The 27617-nt window shown below is 41.9% G+C and overlaps 1 protein-coding gene across 1 annotated transcript in view; it reads left to right on the forward strand.

Annotated features, from left to right (window-relative positions):
• Positions 1-27617, forward strand: part of csmd2 (CUB and Sushi multiple domains 2) — a 430187-nt gene that overhangs the window by 265660 nt on the left and 136910 nt on the right. The window contains exons 21-25 of the mRNA XM_022683200.2: positions 739-927; positions 1757-1926; positions 3214-3370; positions 4586-4777; positions 21472-21598. Of these exons, the coding sequence (XP_022538921.2) occupies positions 739-927; positions 1757-1926; positions 3214-3370; positions 4586-4777; positions 21472-21598 (835 nt within the window). The remainder of the gene's footprint in view (positions 1-738; positions 928-1756; positions 1927-3213; positions 3371-4585; positions 4778-21471; positions 21599-27617) is intronic.

Here is a 27617-nt window from a genome sequence, read left to right on the forward strand (position 1 = left end):
AAGAATGAGGTCAGCTGACTACCTGAATATACTGAATATAGAGCAGGCTATTCCATCAATGGATTTATTCTTCCCTGATGACACGGACATAAATGACAATGTCAGGATTCATGCGGCTGGAATTGTGAAATAGTGATTCAGGAAGCATGAGATCATCATTTTCACACATGGATTGTGTCCAGACCTTAACCTAATTGAGAATGTTTGGGATGTGCTGGAGGAGGCTTTGTGCAGTTGTCAGACTCTACCAACATCAATGCTGCAAGATCTTGCTGAAAAATTAATGCAACACTGGATTTAAGTAAATTTTGTGACACTACAGAAGCGTATTGAAACAATGCCACAGTGAATGCGTGCTGCAATCAAACCTTGCATAAAAGCATAAAAGGCACCAACTCAGTATTAGGCAGGTGGGGTTCATGTTACAAATGATTGGTGTTTATTTGGATCATTTGGATTTGGGGTATATGGTAGATTTGTAAACCTGTAGTACATGTCAATGTGTGTTTTTTTGGACTTTTCTTCATGACATCTCTGCTCAAATGTGTAGTAACTGATTCAACTTAGCAGATGATAATGATAATGATGATAATGATAGTTAGCGATCCTGATATGTTTGAACAAACTGATATTTAAACATATCCCTTACGTTTGATTGTAGCTCTCCAGGGCCTGAACTTTCTGCATGCCAATGAGATAAAAGCTCTAAACCACCTATTATTTTCTGCCACTTTTTAGAGTATGATCTAGAGCCATGCGAGGATCCTGGTGTCCCCCCTTTTAGCACCCGTAAGGGTCTACAGTTTGGGGTGGGGGACGCGCTCATCTTCTCCTGCTTCCCTGGGTACCGGTTGGAGGGGCCTGCGAGGGTGGTGTGTTTAGGGGGGCGGCGGCGGGTCTGGAGTTCCCCTCTGCCAAGGTGTGTTGGTAGGTGGTCACATGCTTTTCATTTTGCTTTGTTCACTATACACACTGTTTTATATTGTCATCCCTCCCCTAGTTCACTGAGTGCAGTAGAAGGGGAAATCATGAGCACGTGCACAAACACACATTTGGTGATCATTAGTGATGGGTGGTAGAGGTTTATACTACGCTGGATGTGCATGGTGATGGAAATCTGCTGGAAAATTGTTCAGCCTATTTTCCAAAGTACAGCAAGGAGGAACTCAAATTCCATTTGTGACAAATAATATAATATGTATCAATAAAAGTGTGGAATATCTTGGAGGCCAGATTTCCCCTAATTATTTAGTGGCAGAATGGCTGGCAGTGCTAAAGTTAGAAAGTAATTGGTTTATGTTATGATTTTGACATTTCAGTTGAAGCAAGTAATTACATTTTATATATATATTTTTTTGTTTTGTTTTGTTTTCCTTGGCATCGTCTGGCTGATGCTTCCTGTTTATTTGTTTATATTACTGGTGAAACTAGGTCGAGTGATTTCTGAATAAGTAAGAGTTTGATTTAGTCAGTTGTTGTGCCTCGTGTTGGCCTTTTGTATGCAGGGAATGAAGTAGGTTAGGAAAAAAAATTGTAGCTGCAAATGTTAATCAGATTATTCTATTTGTTGCCAGCTACAGCGATAAGGACAAATTAGTTTATGTGTATTAAATATTCTAATAGAACAGTGCAGAGCGAGTTCAGTTCTACCCCCTCTCCCAGCATGAATCCACTGCATGAGTGTCTGGGTGTCCTAGTGGGGGGAGAGCTCGTCTGATATATGGGTCATGTATCATTTGACCTCTCCTGTGTCCAGCTGAATGTGGTTCCTCTGTGACGGGCAAACAAGGAGTCCTCCTCTCTCCAAACTACCCCGGATACTATGGCAACAATCACGAGTGCATCTACTCCATCCAGACCCAGCCTGGCAAGGGCATCCAGCTCCGGGCTCGAGACTTCCGCCTGGAGGACGATGACATGCTGATGGTAAGCTGTTTAAGTACCAGTTTCTGTCAGTGAAATGAATAACATAAATTACATGGTGTTACCCTAAACTAATTGAAAAAAATATATATTGGTCCATTGGTCAAAACATGGGGGATGTTTTGCACTGGATCTATATGGTGACTGTGATATCCATCTATATCAAATCAAGTTTTCTAGAACTGTACTATATAGCCTTAGTTTTTAGTTAAACTTTACATACCAAATTAGTACTGGCTGATGAACTACATTTGGAGCTGTGTGTCAAAACTTATTTTCGTAGTGAATTATTTATTTATTTATTTATTTTCTCCCAAATTCCAAATAAAAATACTGTCATTTAGAGCATTTATTTGCAGAAAATGAGAAATTGCTGAAATAAAAAAAAGATGCAGAGCTTTCAAACCTCAAATAATGCAAAGAAAACAAGATCATATTCATAAAGTTTTAAGAGTTCAGAAATCAATATTTAGTGGAATAACCCTGGTTGCACTGTTTTTACGCATCTTGGCATGTTCTACTCCACCAGTCTTACACACTGCTTTTGGATTAAAAAAACAAGCAGTTCAGCTCTTGACTATATTCCAGAGGTTTTCACTTTGGTAAAATCTAAGAATCATCATTTTTAAGTGGTCTCTTTTTTTTCCAATGCTGGAAAGCTTTGTAACACTATTTATTTCTCCTCCTTTCTCTCTGTCTTTGCGTCATGGGTTGCAAACATATAAAGCTGTGAAACAAGATTAATACATTTTAGGAGAGTTTCAAGCCAGATTTACTTATCTGTTCACACAGACACACTTTTCACTTTTCTATATTTATCTCTTCTCTCTTTTTCCTTTTTGTTTTTTTTTCCCCTTTCTTTTCTCTTTTGTAACACTATTTCTTTCTCCTCCTTTCTGTCTGTCTTTGTGTCGTGGGTTGCAAACATATGAAGCTGTGAAACAAGTTTAATATGTTGTAAGAACGTTTTTAAGCCATCTATCAGCCCGCTCTTCGACTCTTTAATTATTCATGTGGCCTTAACATGAGCACACTAGCCGGTGTTTAGTCTCACAAGATATTGTCTCACAACTTATACAGAATAGACATTTTGTAGCCATCTTCTGTGGTAACACTTTATTACCTTACTTGCTGCTATTCAATAACTTTCAGCATGTCAGTAAAAGGCCAGTCTAATCAAATACTGGGTTATTTTTTGTTCTTGGTATCAATAGTTATTCAACATAAAATTTGTTTTAATGAGTTCAATCAGAATACCCATAGTAAATTCTCTGTATCTTTGTGTTCCAGGTGTACGACGGCAGCAGTAACCGTGCCCGTCTGCTGGGCGTCTTCAGCAGCTCAGAGCTGATGGAGGTGACTCTGAACAGCACGTCCAGCACCATGTTCATGGAGTTTATCAGTAACAGTGAAAACACCAGCAAAGGCTTTGAGCTTCACTTCACCAGTGAGTAGCTGCTGTGTTCTGTGGAACACTTTTACACCCACAACAGCAGGCAGGTTTCATCATCCCAGCTGCAAGCGTCTGCACTTTCATCGCCACTAGATTACGCAACATTACACGGAGGCCAGGGCTCCTTCTTCAGCCTTTTGAACTCATTTCATTTTTAAATAAAAAGGACTAAAACACACACACACACACACACACACACACACACACACACACATACACACACAAATCCCCTCCACACACACTCTAGCTTACAAACATGCGGTTTCCATTGAGGCAGTAGCATCATGTCGGACACAGGCATGGCCTTAGATACACGTCTCTTTCTTGAGCTCTTACCAGCTCTCTCCATAGCAACCTCAGGTGGGCATGAATAATAGAGGGCACCGCACATATTCCGCATGAGTGGATCTGTGTGTGTGTGTGTGTGTGTGTGTGTGTGTGTGTGCGTGACTTTGTTGTGAACAGCTCTTTTTCAATTTCTTTTTTTCTTCCCTGTTCCTGTAACCGCTTTTAATCTTGACACAATGCCTTAACATAATGGCTGCTGAGAAACGGCATGGAACGCATGTGTCACATAGCAGCATAACTGAGTGCCTCTCTCTCTTTTTCTCGCTCTCTCTGTTTTGCTCATTCTGTCCCTCTCTTGTATGCTTTTTATTTATTTTCTGCTTTCCCTGCTCTTTTCTTTTATCCTTCTTCTCACATTCCTTTTTTCTCTTTTCTGTATTTATCTCATCTATTAATTTTTCTTTCTCATCTATTAATTTTTCTCCTCCTTTCTCTTTTTTTCTGTATCTCTATTTTATGTAAATTTTGCATCTTTCTGCCTCTTTTTTCTAATGTTCTCTTTTTTATACTCTCTGTTTTTTCTCTTCTTCTTGTCTCTCACCGTTTCTCCTTTTTTCACACGCTATTTTTCTCTTTTCCTGATAACTCACTTTCCAATTATCTTTTCTTTTTATTCCTGTCTATCTTTTTATTTATTTGTCTTTACCTTTTTTTAAATATGTCTTAATCTTTCTCACTCTTTCAATTTCTTCCTGTTCTTCCTGTTTCAATCTATTAACTTTTTTCTTTTCGTCTCGTTTACTTTTTTTTTTACATTTCTCATACGCATCCTCTTATTTTCTTTCTAACACACCCTACATTCTGTATCCCTCTATCTGTACCCCTTTCTCATTTCTCTCTTTCTTTCTTTCTCTCTCTCAGGTTTTGAGCTGGTGAAGTGTGAGGATCCGGGCGTGCCTCAGTTTGGTTATAAGCGTGAGGATAAGGGACACTTTGCAGGGAGCACCGTGTCCTACAACTGTGACCCGGGATACACTCTGAAGGGCACGGAGGTGCTGACGTGTCTCAGAGGGGAGCGGAGGGCATGGGACAGCCCCCTCCCTCAGTGCGTGGGTAAGTTAATACATACGGTTGTGCTACAGGGACTATGCTGACTTTGCAGGTTTGAAGAGACACAAATTGGATTTCTTGATCAATACAAACTTACCATGATCTGATCTGATGTGTGAACGAAAAAAATCTGATCTAATCGAATCAGATTCAAGCTACTTTCATACAGGTCATTTAAGTGTAAGCAATGGAAAAGGGTTAAGTGTAAATAGAGGTGTAAACCTGTGTGAAGTCTAACCAGCAATTTGCTTACGCAAGACCTAGTACAATTATCAGGTAATTACCTGGAGGACTCATGTGTGAACAGAAGATGATACAATTGGCAGCAACTGCAGTGATATATTGATTACAGCTGGTAATGTGGAGAATTTATTGTACAGCTTATTGTATTGTATTATTTTAGCAGTGACTGTTTTATATATTGTGCATTTTAGATTTGCTTCAGTGAATATGCTGCAAGAGACTACCCTATATGGTTAGAAGCATTCATTCTTTCGTATTAGGTCAAGGATAATGAAAAAAAGCATGTCTTGCTTCTGTTCAGGGAAAGCTGGTTATTACAGTTTAGAGCATTGCATCATTTCATCTATTGGTAGTACTACTTTACAGGAACTAGTTAAGGTGTGTAATTTAACATTAAAGCATGCTTTATCTGTTATTCGGCTGTTTTATATATATTTAGTTTAATTTAATTACCATGTACAAATGCAGGTATCGCTTAATCGCAGACCTGTAAATAGTTTAATTATGCTTATTTCACTGCACTGATGCACAAAATAAATATGTCAATATATATTTGTTTCATTATTATTGTATACATATTACTCTACACACATTGCAATATTGTATACATGTTACCCTAGTAAATAAATAATTAAAGGTTTAATCGTTTTATTGATAACATCAAAAGTAAAAAAAAAATAAGAGGTTGCTATGAGAGGTATCCTTTTTGCAGAAGGATACCCTGAGAATATTTTTATTAAAATATTAAGAGAAATGTTCTCTTTTGTTGTTAAGATTAATTATTCATATTAAATAAGCACACACACACACACACAAAACAAGTATAATAATAGCAGTCATTAGAGTAATCTATTCTAATGAAAAAAAAGTTTTAATCCATTAAAAAAACAATCGTTTGATGCAGCTCTGTTTTAGAAGTACTGCAGTTATTAATTGTCATGCACGCGTTGTGTGTCCTGCTGTTTTTCATGACGTTTATGGATCTGGCAGATGACGTTACTCATTCTGGAAAATGCTCTGAAGCGTGGCCTGTCAGGGCAGAGGTGTGTTCAGACCAGTGACAGATATGGATCACTGGCAAACACAAATCTGAGCTATCGAGGCAGGAAGATTGGATCTGAGCGAAAAAATTGAGCAGCAAGGCTTGTAATGTCAATGAGGGCGTAGACTTTGATGCTGCCGGTTTCTCCAGAGGATATACAGAACTGCACACAGCTTTTCTTTCCAGGCACACTCTTTCCATATTCAGAACTGCACAATCAGACGCGGGAATGGCACAATCTTTCATGGAAGGAGGAGTGGAACGGAATGAAACAGTGGACGGTCTTGAGGAAATATGAAGCGAAATGGCTGGGTCAGACTGTCCAGGACTCACAATGACTCGCCGTGATCCTGCCATCGCAGACAAAATTTCTGCCTGCAGGAGAAGTCCAGAGATCGTGAGGGATGTTCGCCGTTCTTTGATCACGCGGTGTGACAGGGTGCAGGCTAGTAAACTGACTGCTCCTGCATGCTCTCTGACAACATGTCAGAAAACCAGCTTAGCTAGATGTTCACTCTTAGAAATAAAGACTGCTTTGGATGTGGAGGGCTTAGAAGAACATTCAGTTGTCATTGATTTAATGGTTCTCTAGAGAAGCAATAGTTTCTAATGATGATGGTGGTGAGTGATTGGCTGGAATACCTCAGCGTGCACACACTGTGGTCACCTTATTTGGCTTCCCAAAGATACACACTCTCACTTATTGAGTGGTGATTAGAGCAATTGAAACACACACCCGAGTAGTGGGCAGCCACCTTAGCATCAGGGAAGCACGCGTGGATTCAGTGCCTTGCTCAAGGATAGTTCAGCCACGAATGGGGATTGAACGACAACAGCTACAGTATTTTTTTTTTATTTTACATTTTTTTAGCTGATTTTAGCAGAGTTTTAGGAGTCAATTTTAGGAGTCTCTTATTGGTGTAGCACAGCATCCAGTCACCTAGACCTGTAAATCCCATCCTCCCACATTGTAGCTCACTGGTAGGTGTTATTCACTGCACCACACCATACACCAGCTACCCCACTCTGGCAATCAGGGTTTTTTTCATTTTTTTAATTGTAGATTTTTTTTTTTTTTTATAACAAGAGTCTTATCTCTAAGCCTGCTAGAGAACAAAAAGAGAACAAATAGATTGTAAATATAAGCGGTAACCTGCCTATCCAATTGAAAAGCAGTGGAAGCAGCCCTGTGCTAGCATTCTTTATTAAAAAAGACAGTGTTTTTTTACAAATCGCTACATAAACATTTGTCTTACATTTTTATCAACTTAAATTTCAAAGACACTAGAAGAAATTAGCTTTATGAGCTGAACTGAAAGCCTAACTCTTAATAATCTAAATTTCTCAATGGTACATAGTATAATAATACTAATGTAGCCTTGCTGGGGGTGAAGTAACAAGGCCAGGCCATAGTTCCGTTTAGCAACAGTAAAAGAGCATGAACAAAAAAAAAAAAAAGACTGTCAATAAGCGGTAGTGACCTCCAAAATTGGCAGAGGTCCCTTAAGTCATACTAAGTGCAGCTGTAATAATGTTAGCTTCTTATGACCTCTTATGATTCTGTGTTGCTGCTGTCTGTTACAAAATAGCAGACCTACATGGCTCTATTTCAAGCGATCTATAGGCAAGCCATCAACCACACAGCATGCAGCTTGATTTAGGGCATTTAAATGTGTCTTTGCTAAAGAGAGAAATCAATGAGTATTCGAAAAGTACAACCTGCACGGCTCAAAACGCACACTACACATGTACTAATTCTCTTAATTAACCATAGGTGTGTTTTGGGTGTAACGTGCATAAAAAAACAATAGGCACTTCACTTGCCATTCCCTTTAAGAGCCAGGTGCTCTCTGACTTTGGCGCATTGCTATTTAAATGGCACAGCTACCTGGATGTATCCACTGGTTCTCAGCAGAGGAAACAGACCTGCTTTTTCACACTTGTTTTTTTTATTTTTATTTTTTTTATTTTTTTAATGTTGATGTAACCGTTTGAATAGCGACAAACAGGCATTTGTACACAGACATTTGTACACTGCTGTGTGTCTATAAAACGCAGGGGTGTTGATATATCACATAGACTTTTGATGGGGTGTAAGATAGCAATGAGCATTGTGACAGGGTGTAAGATAAAGCCCACATTGTTTTGTGCATTTTACGTTTCTCAAGGTATTTAATGATGTTTTTTATGCAATTTTTCAAATCCTTTTTTTTTCCTGCAAATTACGTTTTTAAGGGCGTTTAGCTAACACTCTTATCCAGAGTGACTTACAGGGTTATTTTTTATTACAGAGGTGGGTCAGTTTAGTGTAAGAAGTCTTGCCCTAAGGACTCTTATTGGTGCAGAGCAACTTAGTCTCCCAGACCTGAAAATGAACCCTAGTCCCCCACATGATGTGGAAGCTCACTGGCAGGGTGTGGTGTTATCCACTGCGCCATGCCAACCACATTGCGCCACACCAACCACATTATGCATTTTTTTCCATATTACTATGTTAAGAACTCCACTATACTAACAGTATTAAGTTCTGGACTTCTGGTTAGTAGTCGTAGAGGACAGGTGTTTGGTCATTTACCTGCCATATCTGAAAATAAGCAAATGAGTGGAACCACCTGTGTTTGCGCAGAACAATGACCAAACTGTGCTGGACAGGAGCCCTGGCAATGGAACCAGTAGTTAGACTGTGTGATTGGAAATGTCCATAAAGGATTCAGTGTGTAAACAATTCATTCCACATCTCTCTCTCTCTCTCCCTCTCTCTCTCTCTCTCTCTCTCTCTCTCTCCCCATACTATTTGTGGACTGACAGCCCAGCCAACACATAGAGAAGCCCCACAGTAATTCTCCCAGTAGTCCCAGCATGACCAGCCCATCCATGCTGTCTAGCAATTCGTTACTTTTTGTTGGCAACGCTAGGAGTGCAGCTACAGTGTTTACTCTTCTCTCCAGTCTCTGGGAGTGTGTGCTGAAGCTTCAAATCTCGCAGTCTGACTCAGGCGGTCATCAAAATTTTACCACGGGCCCCGCTGTGACATGGTGACCATCATAGAATTCCACATCCTTCGTGACCCAGGCTTTAGAGTGCATTTCCAATCCATGATAAAAAATGAAAGGGGCAGATTTTAAAAGTGCTGCAGTATTTCTGCTTACTTATATCAACCGGCCCAGTTCATCAGACAGCATGCCAACTTTCAAATCTGCCTTGTCACCTTCTCTGATGTTTGCAGAGGAATTGCTCTGTGAAGATGAAGATCTATGGCTGACAGTTCAAGCACTTGCAGTCCTGCATGTGTGTGTCTGTGTGTGTGTGGGGGGGGGGGGGGTATGAGTTATCCTGTGCATGTGTGTGTATATTAGTGATGGGAATGATTATTATTCAAATCCATATTCAAATATGCATATCTCATCATGGTGTTCATTTATATAACGAGGTATTTGAATATACATTTTCCCTTTTTTTCCGTGTTTGCATACATTTTTCTTACATTGCATCTCATGCATAATGCTGACTGGAGCGTATATGCTTTTTTTTTTTTTTTTTTTGTACAGATTAATTGCCATGTATGTTGTATGAGCATATCGTTTTCTGGTTGGGTGCTAAACAAGGATTACGCAAGATTTAAAGAATAGTACAACAATGCTGTAATCGATTTTGTCTGATTTTTTGCCTATTATCTTATCCTACACTTTTTGAGATATGAAAACCATTTGAATTCCAGCTTTTTTGTTCTGATGCAAATAGTGCCAGTAAACACAACACTGGAAAAATTGTTCCCTCTTAATTCATGTTTTTTACAGAAACTTGTTATCTAATCATACTTACCAAATACCCTACAAACACTTCTTGACATAGTGATGGCGTATAACCAAAGCAGGCATTAAACATTTGGGTCTAAGGGATAAATTAATTCATTTATAGTGCTACCTACATCAACATTTAGCTTATTGATAGTGAAATCAGGAACCCAAAACCACTTAAAATTTGGCTCCGAACAATTAGCAATTATGAGAATAGATGACTGTGTTGACTGAGTTTATCAGTCACTACCTGTGTTAGGATACAAAATCATTAGCTGTATCTGACTGGTATTACTTCTGTTTCTCTAATGGAAATTATAAAGGTTTATTTACTCAGTTAATTTTGTAAAGTTTGTCATTTCATCAAATTATGCAAATTCACATCATTTACAAAATAAAACACATGCACTAGTAACATCCAACCAACCATTTAAAAGGATACCACAACAAATACAAACAATATAGCACCTATCAAGCAACATCTTAGAAACCACCTGGAATACCATAGCAGTCACTTAGCAACCACAATAGCAACACATTCATAACCACGTGTGATACCATAGCAACTGTATAACAACATCATAGTAACTACCTGGAATACCATTGCAATGGCACAGCATCTTTTCAGCATTCTATGGTTTCTTCAGGAAATGCTCTAGTTTTGTTGTGTTCTACATATTTTATAGTACATTATTACATAATTAGTATGTTATTGTACATTAGTAAGAACTGTGAGAGAAAAGTGTGTAATGACCCTTTAAATGACACTTCTAACATTCTAAGACAGAGAAATATGACAACGTAAAGACAAAACCACACATTAATTAAGCTTTATGAAATAAAGCTTTCTGAATAGCTTCATTTCTCACAGGCATATATTCTAGAAATCTCTATAGCTCTGTTAGCAACATGGAACCCTGTTTTTTTATGTTGTTGGTGCTGCAGACCAATCCACAGGCTCCAATGCAGGTTCAACTGGATTGGGATATGGTGCCTGTGATGGACATAATGTATGGCTTGCATACTTTTCATAGATCAACCCTTGTTTATGAGTCACTGTCATCCTGTCAAAAGACCACTCTTGTGAGGATAGATAGGTTTCATCATAGCATAAAAGGTGAGGGACATGTGGACTCAAACGATGACAGCAAAATGTCTTTCCTCCCTCCCCCTGTATAACATGGCAGCACCAACAGACCCCCTTAAGCATAAAGCCCTGTACCATTATCCTCGTCTATGACACAGATTTCCGCTTGTGGAAAATATGGTGAAGGATGAAACATCTGATTAGATTGCTTTTTTTTTCTATGTAGATCAGTACCTGTGTTTTTGCACGCCTGAACTCCCAGATGGTCATTCATATTAGTAATGCTGTAATGAGGGATTTATACTGTGCAGTCTTAATATAATACCCCTCTCTGCACAGCTGTGGACAGATTGTACTTGGTAACAAAGTCTGATCACGACTTAAATTGGCATTCTCATTCACTGGAGAAACAGCTGCTCTTTTGTTTTGTGGTACATGTCACTCTGATGCCCGAGCCTCACACTGAGTGAAAGTCTGCTTTTGACCAAAATTTCCATAGATACAAATGCGGATGTCACTTGTTTGTGTCCATGTTTGTGTTGAATCAATAGCCGGTGGAGCAAGTCCTTGTGACTAAAGCATCTGCCATCAGAGCTCCAACAATGACATTTTTTGTCTTACCATCTTAATCATTTGTAGTCAGCTGTGCATGCTCAGCATTGTTATATATGAAGAAAAGCATGGTAGGATATCAACTACTAAAACGTAGCATGCAGTTTATGTTTACCCACCATTTCCACATGGTTTACCTTTGCAAGGCAAACAATATAAGACAACCATATTAAGTTTACTTTTGATAGAACAAAACACAGATGGAATTTGACCTTCAGTATTTCCATCTGTACAGAAAGCACACACAGTGACAAAGTGAGCACACATGCCTGAAGCAGTGGGCGACCATCATTGCACCATCCAGTTAAGGGACTTTCTCAGGTCCAACAGTGGCAGCTTGCCAAACCTTAGTATCAAATCTATAATTTGTCATTAATAACTCTGTGCTCTTAACAACTGAGCAACCACTGCAGAGAAAAGGGTAATTAGTAGGAGATTTCTAAAGATTAATACAAAAGTCAAACCATACGGAATATACAAACCAACAAACAAAAATTGGAGTAGGCTACAACAGAATAGTCAAAAATTTGGGTCACAAATCAATGTAGCTGTAGCAAAAATCCTACATTTTACTACTTTGAAGCTTTCTTTATCCACCTTTGGTGATTTTTCACTATATGATACCTATACTATTTAACTCTAGTGAACTCTATTACACTCTACTCAGTTTTTGGTACCTGATATCTTGATTTCATTGTTTTTTGTTCTGCTGGTGTGGTGTATTACTGAGTAATAACCATTCACTATAGACATACAGTGTTGTCTTTTAATTGAATGTGGTAGAAGGGAGTTTTTGAGTTTAATTGTGTGTGTGACAGTGCTTAATGTGCAGATAATTGCTAATAGGTACTCTATAGAAGTTACTACTCTTTAGAACTAAATACTTCTAACTTCATTTCATTCTTCCCCTCCTTTCCTCCTCTATCCCATTATTTCCCTTTAACCTCCTTTAGACCCTATCGTAAAAAGTTGTTTACCTTAAACTTCTATTACTCTTTAGACAAAAGCGCCTGCCAAATGTAATGTAATGTAAAAGTGAAGCGAACTGGTCTCTTGTAAAACTTGTGATTGTCTACATTGGTTCTGCATTACGCACATCAGTCTTCACACACACATATAGGCTACATGTTACTGTGTATTATCTGTGGGACTTTGTGCACTCAACCATAACCCCTCCACTGTGGCAGTTTGGGATGAACGCACATACATTTACTTGGCATGCAACAAATAGACAGTGGCAGTACTTTGCACAGACAGGTGTATACACAGTACAAACAGTGAGACTTCACACAGTTAAACAGAACAGAACTGTTTACTGTTCTCTCCTCTTATTATAATGAGTCACACTGCCGTCTTAAATGGAACAAATCCCAAAATGAGAAAAACAGTTTAAAGTTTAGTTTGTCTTAGAAAGGAGACAGAGGGTGCTTGATAACCTATATGTTGTTTGATCAAACAATTTGATACTGATTACTTTCTAAGGAATAGTAACAACCTTTTTTTCTTTATATCCATATCAGTAAAAAAAACTTGTGGATATTTAAAGGGTAAAAGTGTTTTTTGCCTTGAAAACTGTCTTTAATTGGAACTCCTGTATAACTGTAATCACATCAGCACTCAAGTACACTGCAATGCTGTTGGATTTTTTTTTATTTTTATTTTTTTATTGCTGTGTCACAGCAGTTGGTCTCTGGAGACTTTAGTGTGGGATAGAAAGTCATATAGAGAGAAGAGGGACAACTGCAGAAGGCTGAGCAAAAAAAATTTTGTCACTTCCCAGTGGGGGAGCAATCTTACAGTACCACTGTAAGAAGGAGAGAGAAAAAGAAAGAAAGAGAGAGAGGGAGAAAGAGAGAGAGAGTAGTGTGGTTTCATGACTTGCGGAGCAGGTCATCTCTGGAGTTGAAGAAGATGGGTTTGTTTCATAGTGATTTATCACCCTGCCGTGTGCACTAGGGGAACATTCATCTGATAGAAGTTCAGAGAGGAGAGCTGCGAACGGGAGAAAGAAAAAGAAAAGGTGTGATATATTGTACAGGAGGGAAAGAAAGATGCATTTGATGGCAGTGTTTGTTCCAGGCTGTTATTTAGGTTTTGAGGGTGAGTAGGGGCCTTCCCCACTGGCCACCAGTGTCGACAGACATTGTTATCTGGTTGAATTCGGGTCATGACATCAGGTAAACAACATCTTCCAAACATACTGATGTAAAATTAGTAACATTTACAGTTTTGGTTGTGAGGTACAATGACCAAAACCCAATGTCTACAAAGGTTGGAATGTTATAATCTACACAGAATGATGCATGCTTTTTTCATTTTATTTATTAGTTTTTTTTTTATATTTTAAAATATAGAAATCTGACAACAATTAACTGTTCATTAGTATCGGAACCGAGTCGCTGCGCTTTCCCACAAATCCCTGGCTAATCGGTAATGCTACATCAGCAGCAGTTTGAAAAGAGGCAGTGGCTGATTTTACATGTATTGTTGGTGCATGTGCTAGTCTTGGTGTCGAGGCATCACTAGTGACAGGGGGAGCGCAGCTAATCGGCATAGCAACCGTAAGAAAAGCAGGAATAATATTAATAATAATTGGTTTACAATTTTGATAATGCATCTTTAATAACAATGTTTGAAAAATGGTGTTAAGCAGTCAAAATTCTACATGCTGTACAGTTGAGCGGTTAAAAAGCGTACAATTTCTTTTTCAACTTCTTAAAAGTGAAAACAGGAATTGCATGGCTTCTCATAATAATCATGCAACTATTTTTGTTCTGTAAAACTTTGTCAACAAATGTGTTCTTTAACATGTGAAATGAATCATATTAACTGAAGGTGAAACAGGGAGCTAATAGAATTTTTGTATTGTTTTTGGCAGTTATTTTTTTGGGTGTGCAAATCAACACAAACCACAGTATTAAATATGTCTACCACTGACCAAAATATGGTCTCTACCAATTGTATAGGTCTATCTACCAATATGGTCTATACCAAAATATAGGAAACAGATGTGATGCGAATGTGGATCCAATCAGCAGATCCACACATTATTAAAACACCCAATTGAAGTTGTATTGTTGATTTATTATTTTATTGGGGTCCCCCTTACTTTATGTCACAATAGGCACTATTCTTTCTGGGGTCTAACAGAACAACCATGCTAACCATGCAGTAGAAAAACAGGCTCGGTCCAACTTGTGAGCATTCCATGCCAAAGTATGTCTATGTGGAAAAGCCACCTAAATACTAAATCTGATATCCTTTTTTTCTTACACCGTCCAAAATCTTTCTGACATCTAATTGACACTTGGTCTTGCCAGGTTAGATCACATTCCTTTTTCAGTTTGGTTTAAGTACTTAAATTCCTTCATTTTTTCTATGTCCTCCATAATAATTTGATTGTGTTTTCTTTCATTATCTGTCATGACTTGCTGTCAGAACCATGTGACCGATTACAGTCATAGACCTGTATTATGTATGGCGTGTGTAAAACAGCACTAAGGTGGATTGTAAACACATCTGCCTCTGTATTTGACAGTCCAGCTACGATGTTTCTCTGACGCCTCTCGGTTTGCACGTCTGTCAACATTGCATACACACGACTGACGCTGAATCTGCTCTCCCTGCTGTGTAATTATTTGTGTCTGTGTTTGTCTGTCCAGGTTGAGTTTAGTGGCGTCATGCAAATTCATGTGTCTATCCAGATGACTGAAAGAGGGCTTGTGAAGCAGCGCTGTGTTGTTTGCGTGTGTGTGTGTGTGGCACTTCAGACACCCACTTGCTCTAATGACAAGTGACAATTGTTAGAGCCCATCAGTGTTGTCTTTATACCTGTTAAAGTCTTTGACAGTCAATTGTGCTGGGCAAAGTCCCCCCTGTGTGTGTGTTTGTGTGTGTGTGTGGACTTAAATCGGTTTACACAGTACTGTCATGGGTACTTGTTTTCTTCACAAAGACAACAAAAAGCAAGTCTTCATATCCTAAATTATTAAATACATAAATATTAGGCAAAATGTGAACTAGATTGAGGTTAGTTAGAAATATTTTTTGTAGCTTGTTTTGCATGTTTAGCAATGTTTTGGCACAGTGGTTTTCAATCCCAGGAGGCCACAAAGGTACTGCAAGGGGGGCGTTGGCCAGAATAAATGTTTTCTTTTTTCCTTTTTTTTTTCAATTTAAGATGCAAAACTAATTAATAAGATGATAAGTTCATTTATTTGCTAGTCGATTGGTTTGCATAGTGAAGTCACATGCAGATATATTAACAATATTAATAACACGCTTATATTAATAACATATTATTAACACGCTAGTTATTAATGCAAGTCTGATCAAGAATAAATGGTTAAAAACAGGGTCTTTGACAACAAAAGACACTGAAGCTTCAAGTGAAGCAGCCACTGTTTTGCTAGTATTGACCCACGCCCTTGACTCTACAGAGAAGAAGAAGGGGGGGGTCAGAGTATTTGGGGTGGAGTTAGGGGCAGCTTATGCACTCCCATGCAAAGAGAAACAGGTAGAGAAAGGTAAACAATAAAGAAAGGAGGAAGATGGGGAGGAGGTGGGTGCAAGGTTGTTCAACAAGCAGGTACAGAAGAAGTGATGGTTTATATAGGGAGGATAGTGGGAGGAGTGAGGGCGTGGATCATCCTCCCAAGTTATATATATATAACTCCAATTATTTGTTCAAAACAAGCGAGAAAAGCAGCTTAAAACACAGCAGTGAGCACCTACACCACTAGGCTTCACATGTATAGTTTAGATTGTCTGCAGACCCGAATTCCCACTGCTTTAACTATAACTGTCTATAACTGTAATGCTATTTATTATTGTATATACATTAACAAATACATATATGTATGTACAGCAAAAATAACAAATCAAAAATTGTCTTTGTGATGTTGCACAGTTAAGAATGTTAATGCGATCAATATAATAGTACTATAATTGCGCAGAGCTGGTCTGCGGAGTGCACACATGTGAGTTCCACCACTTGCCCTGTATGGCTAAAATAAAAAAAAAAAATTAAAGGTCCTCACAGCTTAAATTAAAGCTTCATGCAGCTAAAATTAAAGGGTCAGCTGTCAGGTGCGGGTGCAGGGAGGACGCGGAGGCGGACGCAAATGCAAACAAAAAGGGATTTATTAACGAAAACAAAAACAAAATACACATGGATTTACTGAAAACAGGACTGAGGAAACTGGGGAAAACATGGAGCACTGACAGACGATAAACGTACAAGGATCGACACCGGGGAAATGGAACACGGACCTTAAATAGAGGTGCACACACACAGGGAACAGGAAACACCTGGGACGAAGGGGCGGAGCTACAAATGAACACAGGTGAGTGGAAAAACACTGGGAATGAAACACAGACCTGAGAATAACACAGACATGAGAAGCAGACAGACAAAAGACCTGACAGAACCCCCCCTTTAACGCGCAACTCCCGGGGCGCGTAAAAACAGATCCCCAGGAGCCGGGCAAGAGGGGGTGGAAAACACAACAGGATACCAAACAAGACTAAGACTGAGCAAAGACGAGAGGAGACTGGCCAAAGGATGGGACAGGAAACTGAAACACAGACTGGACCCTAGACAACAAAGGGGACTGGACTGGATATCGAACAGGGGACTGGACTAAGGACGTGAACGGACATTGGACGTTAGACTGGACACTAGACACAAATGGAGACTGGATATTGGGCAGGACAGGGGATGGGAAATGAGACTGAACAGGGGACTGGACAGTGGGCATAAACGGAGACTGGACATTGGGCTGGACAGGGGATACAGACTGGGACTGGAATGGAGACTGGGGAGGTGGGAAAAGCAGAGACCGGACAGGGGACGAGAACTGAGACTGGACAGGGGACGGAGACTGGACGAAAGACTGGACAGGGGGTTGGACGTTAGACTGGGACAGAGACTGGACTGTGGACGAGAGAACCGGGACAAATACACTTACAGGGACAGAAACTAGCACAGTGACGGGGACAGGAACAGAAAAACCTAAGGGGACAGGAACATGAACGAACACAGATACGGGGACCAGGACAGGGAGAGACAGGGGGACCAAAAACATAGGAGGGTGCCCAGGACCAGCAAAAGTCTGTGGGGACAGCCTGGGCACAGTACTGGGGGCAAAGTCAGGAGGCCTTGCTGGCCTAGGGACACGGGGCCTAGGGCCAAACATTGTTCTTGGAGCAGGTACAGGAACAGGAGCGGCGGGCACCGCTGGCACTGGATCTGAAGCAGTGGGTACCACGTGGGTGGCAGGCACTGCAGACACAGGAGCGGCGGGCACCGCTGGCACTGGAGCCGAAGCAGTGGGCACCACGTGGGCGGCAGGCACTGCAGCTTGGGCAGGCGCGGCGGGTGCAGCTTGGGCAGGCGCGGCGGGTGCAGCTTGGGCAGGTGCGGCGGGTGCAGCTTGGGCAGGCGCGGCGGGTGCCGCGGGCACAGAGTCAGAGGTGGCCGGAGCCGCGGGCACAGAGTCAGAGGCGGCCGGAGCCGCGGGCAGCGCTGATACAGAGGCGGCCGGAGCCGCGGGCAGCGCTGATACAGCTGGCGAAGACGCCGATTCAGCGGGAGCTGAGAGTGCGGCTGCCGCCAAGATCCGGCCTGGAACCGCAGATTCAGCAGTGGGCGAGGCTGTAGAAACCGGACCGGAGCTTGCTTCTGGAGCAGGAGTCGCAGACCTGGAATCCGGCCGGGCTGGAGAGCTGGAAGCAGGTGGGGCTTGAGAGCTGGAAGCAGGTGGGGCTTGAGAGCGCGGAGCCTCAGCCGCAAGCTTCTCGGAGCACGGATGAGCCGCGGGGGTCTCGGAGCGCGGAGCCTCAGCCGCGAGCTTCTCGGAGCGCGGAGCCTCAGCCGCGAGCTTCTCGGAGCGCGGATGAGCCGCGGGGGTCTCGGAGCGCGGAGCCGCAGCCGCAAGCTTCTTGGAGCGCGGATGAGCCGCGGGGGTCTCGGAGCGCGGAGCCTCAGCCGCGAGATACTCGGAGCGCGGCGTCTCGGCCGCGAGATACTCGGAGCGCGCGTCTCGGCCGCGGGATTCTCGGAGCGCGGAGCCTCAGCCGCGAGATACTCGGAGCGCGGCGTCTCGGCCGCGGGATTCTCGGAGCGCGGAGTCTCGGCCGCGGGATTCTCGGAGCGCGGATGAGCCACGGGAGTCACAGAACGTGGCGTCCCATCCGCTGGCTTCACGGAGCGTGGCGTCTCGGTCGCGGGATTCTCAGAGCGCGGCATCTCGGCCGCGAGATACTCGGAGCGCGGCGTCTCGGCCGCGGGATTCTCGGAGCGCGGCGTCTCGGCCGCGGGATTCTCGGAGCGCGGATGAGCCACGGGAGTCACAGAGCGTGGCGTCCCATCCGCTGGCTTCAAGGAGCGCGGCATCTCGGCCGCGAAAGTCACTGAGCGCGGGTAGAGTACAGCCCCTGGGGGAAACGGCAATGGAGCACGGGCTGGTGCGGGGTAGAGCTCCTCCTCCTCCTCGGAGCTACTGGGCGCACATCCCAGGTACTCATGGCAACTGCCAAACACGGGATGAGACCCGAGGCTCAACGCACCAACCCTTAGCGCCCCCCCAAGAAAATCCTCCCCCGTAAAGGGATCCTCTTCATGCTGGCGGGACCCCTTAGAACGTCTACCCCGAGGCCTGTGGCGTCCTTTAGGCCTCGGGGATTCCAACGCCGGGGTCCCGCATGGTGCATGGCGGATCGCCAACCTGGAGCCGGTCCACTTGTTTGCTGCGTCCATTATTTAGGTCGATCCTTCTGTCAGGTGCGGGTGCAGGGAGGACGCGGAGGCGGACGCAAATGCAAACAAAAAGGGATTTATTAACGAAAACAAAAACAAAATACACAGGGATTTACCGAAAACAGGACTGAGGAAACTTGGGAAAACATGGAGCACTGACAGACGATAAACGTACAAGGATCGACACCGGGGAAATGGAACACGGACCTTAAATAGAGGTGCACACACACAGGGAACAGGAAACACCTGGGACGAAGGGGCGGAGCTACAAATGAACACAGGTGAGTGGAAAAACACTGGGAATGAAACACAGACCTGAGAATAACACAGACATGAGAAGCAGACAGACAAAAGACCTGACATCAGCACTGCTAAAATTAAAGTCCCGCACAGCTGAAATTATAAGGTCTGCACAGCTAAAATGTTGTACAATTTTGTGGTGGGCACAAAATTGTGGGTCGTTAGTTGCGAAAGTTTTGGAACCGCTGTTTTAACATATTTAGCAGTTAGTCTAAGCTGTCTAATTGACATGTTCATGCCATGCCCATTAGAGTGTTTTTTTGTTTGTTTGTTTTTTTTGTTTGTAGCAGCTGTTTCAAAGATGGGAAAGCTTTAACCAAAGCCAATTTAGCCAACATTACATGATAGCAATGTGCAATAGTCAATAAGTGAGAGAATAAAAAAACATACATGAAAATGTATTAACACATTCAAGACCATTTCTTTGTAAAATTATCTAATGTCTGGTTTATCTAATCAATCCTTCACTAAAGTAAATCAGATTAATTTCTCTGAAATAAGCACATACTTTACTGGCAACTTTACTGGCAGTCAACGCATTCTGACCTGTGACTGCTTCTACTGTGTATGCTTATTTTTGTATTTGTTTCCATGCTCTGTAATGTAGAGCAGAGAGCAGTATTATACACTGCAGTTCATCGTGGCCTTTATTGAGTCCTGTTGAGTCACCTCCAATCAGTAGCATCTGCTTAACCATCACTGCTATAAATAAGTTCTGCCTGTGGGTTGGTGCTTATGACTATACAGGATGGAGGAGCATGCCTGTTGGGCTCACACTCTGCGTGCGTGTGTGTGTGTGTGTGTGCATGTGTGGGTGTACAGTGTGAGGAAGCACATATTTGATCTGTATGACCTCGGGGACAAGGGGGCGGAGTGTGAGGAGCTCACTGCTTCCTGATCCGTGAAACTGAAGCTGTGCTGCATGCTTGGGCCCCCACCTTGGTGACAAACAAGTGATTTGTACCCCGCGGCGTGACACCACCACCATCCCTCCCGCAAGATAGATGGGCACGCCCGGAGCAGGAGATATTACCGAAACCCTATCAGTGATATTAGCCAAAGGAAATATGCCCTCCCCAGGGATGTCTCAATGCCGGCCGTGATATAGTACTGCATTATTCTGCCCATCGCTCATAAAGCCCGGCCCTCCGCAGAATGTATTATTTTAAAGTGGAAAGTTATACTGGCCCCCGCCACATGATGATGCATCATATTCGGCACGTTGTGTCCCCATCCCTGCTGAGAGGATCCTGCACTGCGGACTGCCCGTGGCAACAGCGCTTCCCCTTCCTGCTCTTATCTCAAAACTGCATTACCTGCATTAAAGCATCACTGGTTTTAGTGCAGCTCTGCGAAGGTTGAATCATTGAGTGTTTTGCAGTTTTATATTGCATTTACTGTTCCACGTCAAAATAAATAAATAAATAAATAAAAATCATGGAATTTCTCCCTTATACCATATATAACTGATCAGATGTGACATCTGAAATGCTCCACAGGCTACTGTAGCTACATTTTTTTTATAAATAAATAAAAAACTCATAAAAATATGTCAGTTGTTAATTTATCAACTTTTGTGCTGCAGGGTTCTATTATAGGGTTTATTAAATAAGATTTATTTATTACAGTAATGAAGAGTGAATCTACATGCAGGATTCACAGGGTTTATGCGGGTTTACTCATCCCACACAATGCAATCCATGACAAATGATTCTTCAAGCAATAGAATCCATAGAAGGACCACTTTTGTTTTTAAAGAAGACATTTTTATAGTGCTTTACAACTAAATGAAGTATTGTCTTTTAAATCCAGGTATAAAATAGCGCTTTTATGTCTGTCTTTTTCCTTTGCGTACAGCGGAATGCGGTGGGATGATTAAGGATGATCCATCGGGTCGCATCCTGTCTCCTGGTTACCCTGCACCCTACGAGCACAACCTGCACTGTGTGTGGACTATTGAGGCTGCTCCTGGAAGCACCATTGGGTATGTATCCTACCTTCCATTCCCGCAATGCCTTTAACTTTTCTCTTGTGTCATCCTGGCCCACCTGCCATCTGCTCTCTAACCTTGGATCTTCTTGCATTTAGTTTACTGACACAGATGTTCTCCCAAAATTGTGGATCCTAAGCATCCTTTTTTTTATCCTAATTAATTTTGGAATTTGTTTTATATGTTAAGATCTACAATATGATGTAAGTAAATAGTTGGTTGGTGTAGTTGAAATGTTCAGCGTGGGAGATCTAGACTGGTGTGAAGAGCCAAGCATCAAGTAATTCAATGGACAAGTGAGGAACTGGCCACAGGTAAATTTTGGCAGAAGGCAATTAAGGCATGTCTTTGCTTAACTAAGAGTGACTACTGTACAGCAAGCACATTTGCTTATTTATTTATTTATTTAAGCATACACACGATAAACAAGAGGGAGTGCTATAACATGAAGTATTGGCAATCTGCAGCATATTATTGCAATTATATCACAGTTCCATTATTGCTCTTTATTGAAATATTTTGAAATACAGAGGACGAGAAAATGCGATCTGTTTGGTCAAAAAATCCTCCACGAGTTCCATTGCTGCTTTGTTTGTAGATGTGCTGTTTGGCTGTAAAGGGCTGCATCGTTGCTAGGTTACCTGTATGTGGTAATATATGGAGAGCTTTGGTTACAGTGCATTACCGGCTAATAATGGCACTCATAGAACGCCTTTCAGCCAATCACTTTGCAGACTACCCAATCCCTGTTCGAAAATACTACACCTACTCTTTTCAATTATGGTGTTGATGCACCGTTGCTAGATATTTCTAGCAATCCAATAGCCAACAAACACCTTTGTTGATCAACATCATAACTGAAGTGATTTGGGTGAAAAAATGCCACAAACTCACCTCTTAGAGCAAGGCCAATTGTTCTCTCTCAGACTCTGGCTGCTGATGCTAAGCAGCATGACCTGGGATTTGATCGAGTTTCAGATCATAGTGACAGTGCTTTAAACTGCTGAGCCATGTTAACCCCTATCCACTGCTAAAATATCTATAATGACCACACAAGCACGGGAACTGGACTTTTAAAAAGCAATTCAAGAAGGTCATCTAGCCCTGTGAGTCAAATTTTCTTTGGCATGGCCAGATAAACACGTGCTTCAGAATTTGCTGGAACAATAAGTGCACTCCATATTGGCTCCACCTCAAAGCCGACAGGACTGCAAACAGATATCAGATATTCAGCTCCACTGTCCTCATGTGTCCCATCCCCCATGATTGTGGGTTCTAATTGGAGGACATGATCTGTAAGCTCAGTGTGTGATTGGCCCTGGTCTGTGTATTCGGAGTGTATGTTTTTGTGCCAGTATTGTTCCAGGCCGCTGTTTCGTTCAACTTGACTGGGAGATGCTAGGAGGACATTAGCGCTTTGGCAGTCCTACAGACTGACCTCTCCCCTCCCCCCTGCAAATCGCTGCCTTTCGCCGCTAATGAATGAACATGCGCCCTCGTTAATTGTCGCTCGTTTCGCCAGTGTAATTTTGCATGAAATCTCGGTGCTGGGCGCTGCCTAATTGGTGCGTGCACTGCTCTAACAGCGCTGTTTATCAGACCCCCCGTCCTTCAGCCGCACTCTGGACCGTTCCCAGACTCGTCCTGCTTTAGCTTTATTAACATTCTTTTTCGTATCCCAAGTCTGAGTGGAGGCCTTGATGCAGAGGATGGTGAAGGTGAAATCTCCAATATCCACTCTTGTGTTGTGCTTTTTGTTTGTCTGCAAATTACTGCTATTGAGGAATGAGGCTGAACGTCATTATCATCAGGGTTTGTTGTGGAGCTGTTAAGGCCCTCTGCTCTTTGAGACAACAAGGAGTCTCTGAATATCGATAACAGGACCTTATCAAGAGCCTTCCCGGCTCTCCAGGTGCTTGTTAGCTTCAGAGAGAAACGGGGGGGGGAAATCGAAGGTGACACACGGAATGATGATGGTTACCTGACCTTGTGTTCCTTCTCGTCTTGTTATCCAGCAGCGGTACTCATGGGTTTTTAGCTGACCTGAAACCAAACACTTTGTCATGACAGGATATGGATGAAGACCAGGGCAGAATGTGTAGAACAAGATCGATATCTTTTTCTTTTTTTTTTATCAAAGATGCACAAGAGTGTATGTTTTGCTTTCGGTCCAGGTGTTTATCTGTTGTTAAATACACAGAGTTGGCAGTTTGTTAGTTCCTGTGTCAATATTAATTTACCTTTTTTGTCAAGTTCACCCGCCCATCTGTTACATTGTAGAATTAGTCAGCCTTTTTGTACTCTCTCCACAGTTATAGAAGGGCCATCATAGGGTCACTGAAATACCAGAAGCTATGGGACAGGAAGTAGTATTGTGTTTCAGGACTTTTGCCCAGTCCAGTGGAAGCTAAAGTATGATTAACACATTGATCTGCAGGATAAGTGCAGTATACTGGGCCTCCTGCATATAAAGGGGATGTAATTATTGCTTGTTTTGCTGGTCTGTTCACATGGACAATTCCAGCTAGACACTGCTGGTCACAATCATTAGCATCCACTGCACTGTCCACTGTGGGTTCATGGATTGAAAAATGTTAAAAGCTCACACAATTTTAGAAATTGAATGTCCCATCTATCTGTCATCTATTATCAGGGCTTAGTCAAACTCTCATCATTTACATCACCTTGCCATTAGCACTCTTGCCAATAATCAACATCACACACAAGGTAATACTTTTCAGGTTATTCCCAAGCTGCCCCTGTGGTAACACATTAATTTTGAATACTGCTATACTTAAGACTTTGGATGTTGGACATTGGATGATCTCCTCTCTTCCTCATTCTCAACTCATCCCTGCAATATCACAAATGTGTCAGCAATTGGTGCAACTTCAAATAATTAAATGCATTTATTAGAAGGAGTGTCCACAAACATATAGGCGTATAATGTATTTTCTGTACACGTGTTAATGTGTAATATGTGTGGGTGGTTATATGTGTTTACATGAGTGCTTGCTATTTTTTGGCAGATTTATGCATGTGCAATGTGCATTCCAAAACTGTATATGTGTGTGTGTGTTTACACGTGTGTATGTACCATGCATGTACTGTGTTTACAGTTGTGTGTGTGAAGGTGTGTGAATCTTATTGGAGACTGGGGGTAATTAGAGGCTCAGCTGCCTGCCTGTCTCAGGACTCACCTCAGCACTGTAAGGTATGCATACGTCCTTTGATCCCATCTTGCGTGATCAATTATTCAAGGTCATTTGCAATGCATTAGGACTGGGACGACTCTGGCACTAATGCAAAGTCTCTAATAAGGCTTTGCCCGGTGTGTGTGTGTGTGTGTGTGTGTGTGTGTGAGAGAGAAAGAGACTGTACCAGACATGATACGCAGGAGCTAAGAGCATCAGGTAGGGGAACTATGATGTAATCAGGCTGTGTTGCTGCAGGAACCCTTTGAGAAATGTTCCATCAGTGGCAGATATTTGATGATGGAGTTTGGAGCGTGGAGGAGCTGGGGGGGAGGTGTTTAGTGGTGGGATTCGGATGGTGTGTTACGCTGACTGGATGCGACACACTGCAGGGCTTTAGGGAGAGGAGGAGAAGAGCATGTTTCATCCCTCTTTCATCTTCTCATCACAGGCACATCTCCACCTCTGATCCAGCACTGTTTGGCGAAGGTGATAATTACCTTCAAGAGCCACTTCTCACTCACACACACACACATGCACGAACACACTCACATACACACATACACACACATACACACATATAGACAGGCATGTCTAGGCTGCGCTGTCTCTCAGGCGCGAGAGATTAGCCAGCCGCTAAGCCTGTTGTAGCCGAGCCGGCTTTGCACAGCCCAGTCGCAGCTCAGAGGATCCAGAGGCTCATCGGAACTCGCGAAGGAAATCTGACGAATTAACAGAGGCTGAAGCGACCCCAAACCCCTAACTCTCTCTCACACACACACACACACACACACACACACACACACACACAAACTCATATTTCATACATATTAACATTTCAAGACCTCTGCAACATCAGTGTGATAATAGAATATTTCAGAAAAAAATCATGGGACTGCAGTTTGTACATTTCTAAATTATGTTTATGTTATTATAATTATGAGTATTACCTCAGGGGAATGGCTTGGGATCACCCACTCTTGTATAAGCTGTGAGGTGTTATCTTTTAAATGAGACTGAACACTGGTCTGCATGCTAATGGCAAGATGGCCCACTTGATAGTGGGAGTTGGATGAAATTCACAGTGTCACCTGTGCACCAGGAACGCATCATAGAAGTCATATCCACCCCAAGTGGTCAGCGCAGCAGGTGGTAATGATCATGACTGGTGGCATCTGGCCAGAACTGTCCATTTGAACAGACAAGCGACTGTGTAAGGAATTACATGCATATTCATTCAGTGCCCCACATTCATATCCCACAGGTCAGGGCAGCGGCAAAAGTCATAGAAGAGACTACTACTAATTCCGTTCCATGACATTTGGGATGTCAGTTCAATTAATTACATAAATAATAACATTTATAAATGAGAAATATGCTTTCCGGCCTCTAGTGGGATTTCTGTGCAGTGCATGCACCAAAGAAAAACACACAGGTAGCATAAGGTTCCTTTAATTCCAGGTCCTAATAAAATATCTTCTGTTACAGCATTACTCAAAAAGTATTTTAGCAGAAGTTAAATTAAATTAGCCTTGTGAGGCATGTAGACTATCACACATGTGCACATTCTGTAGTTTGTGCAATCTTATTAAAAGATTAGAATCAGACTTTATGTCTTTTAGATCATTAGGATGTTAATTGTATAACTTTTTTTTATTATTATTATTTTGTCAGTCATAAAAAAATCATATACAGTTTTATTCTGTTCCTCATTTTGAACACATCACAATTGCTTTGTTCTGCTTTTTCCCACACTGTCTGTTCTCTATTATTGGAATCGTTTGATTAAAAACCCTCATTTCAAGCCTTAGAGCAGTAGTCACGATAACTGACAGATTGAATATGCAATTAAACACAAAAAGGCCAAACAATATGGTGCTTAACCCCATATAAACTTCACAGCTCAATCCTCATGGCTTTATATAGTCCTGTGTGATGTTGTTTTTGCCCTCATGAAGGCCAGCTAAGCTAAAAATGCTGGCAATTGTAACTTGTCATTACTGTGGCTCAGTGAATTCAAGTGCACTGTTTGGAAGCATGGTTCACACCCAGGTCATGTTGCTGTTAGGGCACCTCTTCACCTATTGTGCTGCACTGCATGGCATTAGCATGTGAACAGTGAGTTAGCAAAGCCCTTCCCTGGTGTGTTTCTGAGCTAACAGATTCAGAGTGTAGACAGAAGCAGCAGCTCCAGGCTGACTTTTTCACGCCCGAGAGAAGCTGCACAGACCTGATCCGCTGACGAGTGTAAAGATGGCGGGAAGTTGCTGGAGAGGAAATAGAGGAAAACTGCTGGAAGAAGTGAAGCTCATTTCTCATTTCATTTCTCATAGTGTAATATAGAGCGGAATGAAATGGGGAAAACACGCACATTACATACATATAGACTGCAAATCAAAGGTTTGGGAACATATTGATATATGAATTGCACTGTAAATTTTCAGTTTCCATACTCACTAAGGCTTTCTAAGCTTAAAGCAACTATTTGTTCAGTAGTAGTTTTTCAAAGTTAATATGCATATACAGTGCAGACTGTGTTAGTGTTGGGTAAATGTGTGGCAAAATGAAATCTTGGGTGATACTCAAAAAACAAGCACGAATACAACACATATAATTTATTGTTTAAGGGATCAGGCGTATAAGAATAGTCAGGGGCAGGAAGAATCAGTAACAAAATGGCAGCATATACAAACCAATAAATACCTACCAATAAATATTGTCTGTGTTAAATACAGTTGGAAATAAACTACTTTAGCTGCTCCCAAACCTTTGACACACTGTGTCGACACACACCAACACACACACACACCAACACACAG

This window comes from Astyanax mexicanus, chromosome 3 (assembly GCF_023375975.1).
Source record: "Astyanax mexicanus isolate ESR-SI-001 chromosome 3, AstMex3_surface, whole genome shotgun sequence".
Taxonomy (NCBI): domain Eukaryota; kingdom Metazoa; phylum Chordata; class Actinopteri; order Characiformes; family Acestrorhamphidae; genus Astyanax; species Astyanax mexicanus.